Here is a 10,650-nt window from a genome sequence, read left to right as displayed (position 1 = left end):
CCTTTGGCTTCATGACTGATGCTGATTAAAATATCACGAATACCTCTTTTCTCTTCTCAAAATCACCTGAAAAAAAGACAAGAGTGCTTTTACATAATTTTATCCTCCTATACAGTCCTGACTTATTCCTGAAGCATAGGATCCTATTTGCTGGGCTTTGAGCCACTTTAAACATGAAAGTTAACTTAAAAATGTAACTATACCTCAGTGTCAACTTAGTGATTTCATAGTCTAGAGGTGTGATACGTACCCAAAATCTGCTGGTATAATGTGACAAAAGTGTCTTACTTTTTGATGTGGACTGTGACCAGTGTAGACCAACCTTTTCCTGCCTCCACAGAGCTCATGAGCTGTCAAGCTGCAGAGCTAACCCACCTCACTGGGGACAGTTCAGTAAACAACACAGATGAACTCCTGTGTGTCCTTGGCACCTCCAACTTCAGATGTCCACAGGAAGCTGCCTTTGGAATAAGGTTTCTTCTCATGCTAGGCTTCTGACTTGCTCTAGAATTGCTTTGAAAGGCAAGACACATTGTTTTCTTTGGTCCATGGAATTCCCATTTTTTCACGGAAAGATAACAAGAAGAACCTGTGAAGAGTTGCTGAGCAAGAAGAAAAAGAATGGCAGCTATTTAATACGGGAGAGTGAGAGTGTGGAAGGAGCCTTATGTCTCTGTGTTTTGTAAGTACTCTAATACTGATTTTTTATGAGCTTTCAGTTGGATCCAAAGACAACAATCATGTTCTCTAAAATTAATAGTTCTTCCATGATATTAACAGACTCCAAGGGAGTATTCAAGTAGTATTCAAGTAGTATTCAAGTAGTGCTGGTTGCTTTAGGTTTCCTTTATAGTGACAAATGAGGGGGTGGCATTTCCAAAAAGCTATTTTATGTAATAGATGATAAATGAACTATAGTCTGGTGATGCTGGTCTCTCTCTGCAGACAATAAGGGCAGCCCAGAGAAAATAACTCAGCCTGCCAAAATATGCTAAGATCCTTACTCAAAGTAACTGCCTCTGTAATGATGAGTAAACAGCATTTTAGCACTGTTGAGACACTGAAAAGTCTCATGGCATGTTACAAAACACCTCCTTCTTTGTAGACTTTCTGTCTGATAAAAGCTCAGTCTTGTGTTTCAAAGGAATTTTACCTGATATAAGAACATAGGCTGAGGCTGAAAATTACAAAGTTCTGTCTGAATTTATATGACAAATCCACAGACAAGATGGGCATAGAAAACTGTTACTTCTAGTCCAAAGCTTTAATTACTACAATTAAAATTTTATTATTTTCTTTTTTCTGTGGGAATAGCACTTTTATTTCCCTTTTTACTCTTTTCATATATAATTGATCTGTTCATAAGTTTAAAAACTAGAATCTAGGTCTTTGTTTGAACCTATGAGGTTTTGCACTCTTGTTGCAGATACATTTGAATGTGACATGAAAACCTTTTAACACCTAATTAATGAACAAATATGAGAAGATATTTTTATCAATCACTAAAAATTAATTTGTTATGAAACAAATCAATGGAAAGGGGAGAAAAAGAGAGAGAGAAATGGAGTACTACTGGGTTGGCAGGTAGAAGAAAGCAGATCTTCAAAATAACAGAATGAGTTGAAGAGAAATAGCAAGTTGGGGACAAACAGAGCCCTCAGCAAGGCAGCTACAGGAACCTGCTTTCAGTATGGTATGGAATGGGACAATGCAGGGGCTGAGGGGAGGGCAGGGAGGTGGGAGGGAAGGCACATGTATACCTTGTCAGAAGGGACAAATGGGGAAACTGACACAGAGGAAGAATGACAATGTTAGAACCTGGGTTAGGCCACACCAACACAGTTGCTTTTCCTTTCATCCTTTTTTTTTTTAAGGGCAAAGCAGATTTGCCTTGTGATGTCTTGCAGAAACATTTTGGCCTGTCACATCTGCCTGCCACAATATTCTGTGCAGGCACATGAAAAATCATGACTTCCAGTTTGCTTTTGTGGGTTTTAGTGTTAAAAGCTGATAAAAACTGAAGTGTTTAGTGGATTTGCCTATAATCCTGACGTGAACAAATGCCATAGTTAAACTGGGAGAGCAGCAGCAGTGGTACACAGATGGTGGCTTGCACAGGTCAGAGCAAGGCTTGTGTTTAGACAGCACATGGAATAGTATTAGTACACTGGCTGAGAACTGCCCCAGAAACTGGGCTGCCTGGCAGTGGTTCACTAGGCAAACTGCCCTAAAACTGGGGGCAACCAACACTGAAACTCTTAGTGATGTTCAAAAGCAATTTTTGAATTAGCATTGCATCTCAACACCTTGTTTAGCACCTAACATGGTTTATGTGCAAACTGATAAACCCTTCTCAAATTACCTGATCTGTGAGGAGAGACATTGATCCACTTGCTACAGCAAACAAACAAACTTTCTTGTCCTTTTCTACTGGGATATGGGGGGAAGTGCATTCCTATGGAGGACCTGGGAGGCAGAATGGTGTGACCAGTTCAAATTCATCTCTCTAATTGGGCAAGGTGCATGGCTCTTCCTCCACAGCACACTGTCTCTTTCATCTAGAATTATTCCAGGTCTCTGACAGCACTTCAGTTCAGACCTAATGGTTTTGCTACTGTTCTCCTTACTGTTCAACATGCCATTTTCCCTCTCACCTCACTTTTCTTCCAGACCAACATTTTGTTTATTTTTACCCTTTACTTGCTCTTGGTAAGCATTTAGAAGTTAATGAGGAGACAGAAGTTTCCATTTTAGTGGTAGTTTCATTTTCATTTAGTAAGAATTAAAGTACCTGGATAATATCCAGGCAGAAATGTTTTAATATTTGATCAGTAAAGAACAAGTTTCAAAAATGATCAGTTCCTGGTATTTCTTTTTCTCACTTCTCTGTAAGCACTCACATTTGTAAAAGTACTTTTCAGCAAGGAACATGTATATTTCCACAGGTATCTCAAGAAGACAAAAACCAAAATATGCATCCCTGTGATACCACTTTTTGAATTAAATTAAACGTATTATAACTGAAAGCCTTATTTTCATTTCAGTTCATAGTAACTTTTTTTGCAGAGCAAAGTAGTTTATTTTCAGTAACCCTTCACTTTTGTGCAAGTGCCCTGACCCAGGTTTCTGCCCCAAGATTCTCCTTCTCATGACAGTTCACTTCACATATCCACAGCTGAAGTCCTCCTGATGAATGGGCACAGAAGTTAAAAAAACGTGTTTTCAGATGCTGCTCCCACCTCTCCCCAACCTCCTCACTTGTTTGTGATGTATATTTTCTTGCAGCTCTGCTACCTTTTTTGATCACAGTCACGATCTCCAGTCCACCTCCTGAATTGCTGCTACTGTGGTATCTGATAAAGCTTTTATTTCTGTTGACAAAATATATATCCAAAGACATCAGTAGCTGCAGTGTTCAAACACGTGCTTATTATAAAAAATAACAATGACTAAAACCTTGGGAAATGCAAAGGAATAACATTATTCTCAGAAGTAGGAGCCATACCTTCATTTTCTGGGTGCTAATGACTGGAGGCCATTTTCTGCCTACATCTCTCCAAGAATTCAACAGCTTTCCTGTGACAGAAATACAAAATGAAGGTTAGAGAAGTGAGGAAGATAAGAGAGAGATGAGAAGAGGTGCTGTTTGTGGAATGAAATTATGCTTGTTAAAGGCCTGTGTTAGGCTTAGTTCATATGTTCTTTGAAACTCCTGGTCAGAGTAATCTTGTATTTCAAGATATTAAACCTTCACTCATTTTGTAATCTCTAGGATCTCTTCTCTTTTGCTTTCCTGTCTCTGCCTCATTCAATTTTACTGCACTTCTCATGTCTTTAATACTGTTTACAGATATGTCCACTTCGTTAATGTGATGTGTTACATATACGATGTTTTTTCACAGCTTTGAGGGCCTCATCTACACTTACCGTATCTTCAGAGAACACCAAGGATACTTTAGAATACAGGTGAGTAACTCTCATTGCATCTCTAAAGATTGCATTAAGGATCATGGATTTTAAAAAACCCATAAATTAAAATATCTTAGATTCATCTATGAGAAATGATCTATGATAGTTTTAATCTATTATCGTTTTAGTCTATGATCATAGATTTAAAACATCCATAAACACAATACTATAGAAAATATTTCCAAGTTTGCTCTCTACTCAATTCTTATTGTAGATGACCTCAAAAAGTAGTTCTTGTGTTTGTAGAATTTCCTTATAATTTAAGTGGCTGTATTATTTATTAACCAGCTGTTTTCTCATTTGACCGTTTCTTTTTGATAGCACTGATGAAATATCTATTACTTTTTTTACTTCCTCCTGTTTCTTACTTTCTCCTGTTCCTAATTACCTTTTTCTACTTGAAAGCACTGCTAGTGCATGCAGCATTTCATAAGGATCTGGGATATTCCAATAATCTTTTTGATTTAAAGAATCTATAATTCTGTGAGATTGTGAGGCATCTGAAGTGACAATGCCAAATAATGCTGCTTATTCAAGTAAAACAATGATTTTGCCTGTGCCTGAAAGACCCAATTTCCCATGAAGAAGAATGGTTTACTGACAAAAAAATATTCTGTTTTGGACCTTATCCATTCTACTGGGGTTACGCTGTCATTCTTGTCAGCAGGTAACTCAGATATTTTTAGACTTTTTAAACCCATTCTTCCTTATAAATTTTTGCCAATAGTGTGAAAGAAGATTTCAGTTCTTAAAAATTTTAAATCAGGTTATTTTGGCTCACTAAAATAATTGACTAAAATAATGTATTCATGTGGAAGAGAGGTTGTTTGGGATTTTTTTTAAAGCCAGATTCAGACATGAGCTTTCTAGAGTGCAGCAGGCTGACCCCAACCAACTAAGCACCCCTACAGCTGCTCACTCCCTCCCTCCTTAGTAGGACAGGGTTGGGGGAAGAAAACACAAAGAGCAAAAGTGAGGAAACTCTTGGCCCAGATAAAATACAGTGTAATAGGTAAACAGGTAAAGCAAAGTTGTGCACACAAGCAAAGCAGTTTAGCAACTCCTTCCCATCAGGGGGCAGATATTTAGTGACCTCCTGGAAAGTGAAGCCTCAGCACACACATAACCACAAACGTCCTCCCTTTCCCTATGCTTTTATTGCTGAGTACAGTGTCAGATGGGGTAAGATAGGACAGACAGCATTTTGCACACCCCCAGCCTACTCCCCAGGGGAACCAAGTGCAAGAAAAACTTCCTTAGTGCTGCAGAAGCACTGTTCAGCAACGGCCAAAATGTGGCGGCAGTGTTATCAGCACTGTTTCAGTCACAAATTCAGAGCACAGCACTTTGTAGGCTGCTATGAAGTTTACTCATCCCAGCCAGACCCAGTACACACAGGCATTGGCACCCAGTCCATCCAGGGCTGAATGAAAGATGAAGGATGCAGAAAGCCAAAGCAAATAAATACATGTTTCTTTGTTAGCTAGCAGATTAAGAGAAAGCCCCGTTCTCTTTTAATGACTACTAGTAGGCTGCTCACTGTCTGTCACTGCCCTGAAGTCACAGCACTGTAAAGTCCATGCACAGATCCCCCCCGCAGGGCTGAGCTGCAGGAGCAGTTCAATCCTGTCAGATGAACCCACACTTAAAGAACAGTTTTTTTGCACATGACATTTGCTTCCCAATGCTGATATTTTGTAAAAGTTTGAGTTCTGTTTGTCACCTAGTTATTTAAAGGCAGCATTTTAAGTGAGAACTAAATATGTTATCCCTAAACTTTTACTCTCAGACCAGAGTACAGTGTGTAATGCTGTAATCTTCAACACTCTGCTGTAGTGGATCACTGCAGCACACATCTACACCAATAATTTAACTGATGTTCTTCTTGAAAAAAAAAGATGCTGAGGGAGGTTACTTTTAATGCCATAATCATGGCTCCAAACAGGTCTCCCTAGTGTTTTAAGGACAGTGCAATATTCTGTCACCAAACCTGTTTACAAAACAGCTCCTTGGTAAATAAGAAACAACTCATCATTCTTTTCATTTAGGGAACTCCGTGTGAAGGGAACTTGCAAACACATTTTGTTATCCTTTCCTTACAGACTTTTGAAGGTGTTCCAGAGAGGACCTTCAAAACATTAAAGGACTTAATATACGCTTTTGAAAAGCCAAATCAAGGACTGATAATTAACCTCCGCTACCCGGTGAAGAAACCGAAGGCCTTGCAAAGAAGCCAGAGGTTCAAGTCAGAAATGGACAATGTTTATGATGGTGAGAAACTTAGCTCTGCCTTTGTGGGTTTTTTAAAGATGACAACATTGACAGGTTTGTGGTGAATACTTGCTAAACATTGTCTTGCATGGACAGAAGTTTTACATCCTCCCTTCTCTCTTATGTTCACTGAAATGGTTATTCTTAGCTCACAGGTTACTTACCCTCACAAATGTACAAATTAAAATCACTAGAGATACACAATGATGAAAAAAGCTACCTCCAGCTGTCTCGTTCATGGATGTTGATGCTTTTAGGCTGGAGAAGACTGAGAACCAGTTTTACTTAATGTGCTTCTGCCAAGACACCAGGCCCTTGCACTTGGGAGTTGAGGCTGTCATTTACCTTCATTGTCCAAGTTTTAAGATATGTTTATATCAAAACCTTACTCAGTTAGTTCTAAGATGGGCAGGCAAGCAAGCCAGCTTGTGATTTGTATTCAAAGATGACTAAGTGATCAGCATATAGCCTTGTGCTCAGGATCACAGCTTTGGAACCAGAGTTCAGCCTCTCATTGCTCATCTTCTGCTAATTTATGGTCATGACTCCCAGGTGTAGGATGAGGATATGATGCTTCTACCTGACAGAATTATGCAAATAGATACAATAAAGACAGAGGTTCTCATAAAGCTTTAGACTGTTGTATAGCCCCATGTCATCCTTACATCCTTGTTTTGAGAAGCATGACTGCAGATACTGTTGATAACTTGCTAGTATCCCTCACACCATTCTTCATGTTCCTGCTGTACAACACTGAGCTGCAGCATCCATCAGGCCATGGGCTGCAAAATAACCCTGAGACTGTTCCATGACCTCTGGCAGAGTGTGCCAAGAGCCCCAGCCAGGAGTAAGGGAAATCCTGTTGCTAAGTACAGATATCATAAAGCGAACAAAACTTTGGGGTCTCCACCCTGCCCTGTGATTTGCATCTCATGCCCAACAGCAGCTCAGCACGGTGGTGTGCGGCAGTGTTATAATCCAGTTATTAAAGTTATTAGAAATGCCTCTGCCCAAATTAAGGTGGAAATGAGACCATATGCCAGTGACAATAGTTTGGGTTTTATTTGATAGTAAATATGAGAGGGAGAGAGAGAAAAAGGAGAGTAAAAAGAAGAGAACGGAGAAAGAGGTGGGGGGGATAGAAAGAGAGTGACAGAAAATTCACCACTCCATGAATCCCAACAATGTTCCTTTGATCCTCTCAGCTGGTCTTCTTGGTGGTGAAGGTCTCCCCAGAATGAATAGAATCCAATGGCTTAATATACACTCAGGCTAGGTAGGAAAACCCAGGCACCTCCCTGGGGCAGGGAGAGTTTGCCATTTTCTCTTACAAAAGACTCTGGGTTTTTTGCATCATGTGCAGTCCTGTGATGCAAGGCTTCAGGAAGGACTCTGGGGGGCACTTCAGGGAGTCTTTGATGGATTAAGGCACTCTCTCAGCTGCCTCTCACGTGAATGCCCCATGGATGTGGCCTCCCAAGGTTGGGGGTTCCATAGCCAGTTTGTGTAAGGCAGGATGGTTTCACTGCCCCTGAGCAGCAAACAACACACCAAAACTTCCTCCCTCCACCTCTGCTGGGGGGGAAATCTGTACAAACCTCCTCCCAGAAAAGGGGTCTGACGGCTATGGCCTCCCCCACCTTGAAGCAAGGCAGAGATGATTCTCAGTTCAGCTGCTGGGTTTGGATCACATTCTTTTCCTTGTTTACTTGTTTGTTTCAGGTGACTGAAGAATGGGTTTTCCTTTATCTAATCTCGGTAGTTTGGGTAACTTCAGGGAGGCTTCTTTGGTTGTAACTTCTTTATACAGTTTTTGTTATAATGAGCAGAACTTTATATCAAAGTTCGAGGCATGAACTATTTCAGACTCTGACAGACAGGCCCTCTGTGCTGCAGTCGCTGGGGTTTCACACACAAGAGCAGTACAACTGCTCTGGCCAAGCTCCCCCAGCACAGCGTGCACTGCTGCAATTTTGGGGCCTGACCCCCAGCAACCTTGCTGAGGGGAAGCCACAGAGACACATTTCCCATGTCATCAACATTACCTTGTCACCTGTATCACACAGCAAATATGCCATATTTGCTCTAAAAATTTTGTTATGGTTTCTTATCATTGCTGTTGCAGGGAGACAGAAAATATTGCAGTAACATGGATATGTTTTTAGAAATTTTTGGTCCTGCAATAGGAATTTTTCTTGAAGATGAAGAGTGTCCTCATCTGGAATCACAGGGAGGAAAATAAACCCTTATATTTTAATGTCAAAATATAGGTAGGCTTCCATAAATATGGAGGCTTTTTAGAAATAATCAAGCTACTTTGGAATTGTTTTTATTAAATTTTAATTTAAATTTCACTTATACAGCATTCCAAACTTCCCTCTCAGGCTGCATTATTACATGCAGGGGCTTATGTAAAGGTCATGCTCTCCGAAACACAGGCACTGCCCAAAGCACAGCAGTGCTCCCTAAAGCAAGCGCGTCCCTCACGTGCTACCAGCAGCTGGCTTTGCTGCACACGTGGCACTGAGCACTCCAGCACAACCAGTGGAACACCTCAAGGGACTGAGATCATGATCCTGGTGGTTGGAGATATTTGAGCTTTGTTTTCTAGCTTAGGAATAGCTTTTCTGAGGGCAGCTGTTTGAAGAGCAATAGGTTTCTATAGTGGAACTTTGAGTTCCAAGCATTGAATTTCTGCCTTTTTCCTGGCTTCTCAAAAACCACAACCAATCTTACGAAGTGTAAGAGAGAACAGGATTTTTCAGGCTCTCCTCCTTTAGTTGGGATGAGAACTTTTCTCTTGGGTATTTATTTACAGAACAAGGGATGCATTTTGAGAGTCACAGATATCTCAGCTACTGATTTGATTTAGCAAGAATGGATCATTTCTGACATTTGACTGTTTCTCAGGAAGAAGGGGGTAGTATCATGTGAATACAGCTGTTTACAACAGTGCTTCCTGGCTCAGAAAAGGCTTTGCCTTTTCCTGGAGAATCCAGTCCATAGCACAGGGGGCCTAAACGTGGGCCCTGCAATAGCACACTGAGAAACCAAACTGAGTTACTGATACCTGCCCTGCCACAGGCTGTGCTGCACCCACAGCCTTTCAGAAGAGCACCTTGCAATGACATCTTTTTTTGTTTGTATTGATTACTTCACAGAATTTGATGACAGCGCTGATTATGTTGATGTCTTACCCTGAAGGATCTGCGCCTGATGGTTTCAGAAGCTGCCATTCCAGGATATGCCCCGGCACAGGGCCTCAGCTGGGGAGAGCTTCCAGCTGGGTGTCCTCTGCTCTAGATCTGGAATTACCTTCTCCTTTTGCAGACTGTCAGAGTAGCTTGTGGAAGAATGGCTACGTGACAGGGGCCATGTTCTGGACCAAGAATTGGGAGGATGCAGCTAATCTGGTCCCTGCACCTGCAAAACACTGTGTCCTTGAGCATAGCTGTGGTACAATAACAAGTAGTGAGAGAGACATAAGAAAAGAAAGATGTAACCCCTAAGGAATGAGGAAGAGCTGATATTGTAGTATAGCCAATAGATTGCTTAGCTTGCAGAATATGTATGAGCTTATTACTTGTTGTGCATAAAAGTCTGATGCTCTCTTCAATAAACGAAGCTTGCTAAACACTCATATTGAGTGTCCAAGTTACCCTCACTGCGATAGTAGCTGTATCTTCAGCCAGTAGATCCAGTACAAGCTATTATGCATGTTTGCTCAGCAATAAAAGAAGTACTTTTTGTTACAGACACAAACACACATATGTAGGTATGGGGGAAGGCGTCCATGTATGTGTCTTCTGGTGGTTTTTAGCCAGCAAATTGTCTAAGATATTGACTGCTAGAGTGAACATTCTGCTAGAAGGCAGCAATATAAATACATTAAATGAATAGGCATAAAGCAGTAATTTATGGCAGAATTGATAGGTGTTGATAAAAATCATATATGACAAAAGACAAAAATGCTGTGTTAAATCCATGCCATAAAAAAATAACCAACCAGAGGAAAATTGTTTGAAATACTTTTAACTTTGAGGAACGGTTCTGGCGATTACAAGAGGACTACAAGTTGTACATACATGTCAGCATGAACACATCCTTTTTTAAATAGATTCTGTACTTATGGAAATACTTACTCCATTTGATTTTCTATTGCCATTAGTTCTGTATTATGTATATGTCTTTTGTTGTTTGTTTGCTTGGTTTTAATGCAAAAATTTGCTTTAATATTAACCCCAATTTTAAACAGTTAATAAATACTTTAGTTCTGAAGGTGGTCTGCAACTAGCAGCCACAGCCAAAATGGGAATGTATGTCCTGAGTCTTCCAGTCACTCCTATAGACTTGCTCAGCATTTGAGACTGTGAGGAAGACATTTGTATTTGTTGTATGTTTAAGACCCTT

The 10,650-nt window shown here is 40.4% G+C and overlaps 1 protein-coding gene across 1 annotated transcript; it reads left to right on the top strand.

Moving 5' to 3' along the window:
- The first annotated feature begins 443 nt into the window (after positions 1-443).
- On the top strand, positions 444-9,489 carry SH2D1B (SH2 domain containing 1B). Its single transcript, XM_066568815.1, has 4 exons — positions 444-682; positions 3,903-3,966; positions 6,072-6,240; positions 9,402-9,489. The coding sequence occupies exons 1-4, from the start codon at positions 444-446 to the stop codon at positions 9,440-9,442; spliced, it is 513 nt and encodes a 170-aa protein (XP_066424912.1). The 3' UTR covers positions 9,443-9,489.
- The last annotated feature ends 1,161 nt before the right edge of the window (positions 9,490-10,650 follow it).

Source organism: Molothrus aeneus, chromosome 2 (genome assembly GCF_037042795.1).
Source record: "Molothrus aeneus isolate 106 chromosome 2, BPBGC_Maene_1.0, whole genome shotgun sequence".
NCBI classification, from domain to species: Eukaryota; Metazoa; Chordata; class Aves; order Passeriformes; family Icteridae; genus Molothrus; species Molothrus aeneus.
Note: the sequence above shows the minus strand (reverse complement) of the source record. Positions and strands in the feature narration are given on the sequence as shown.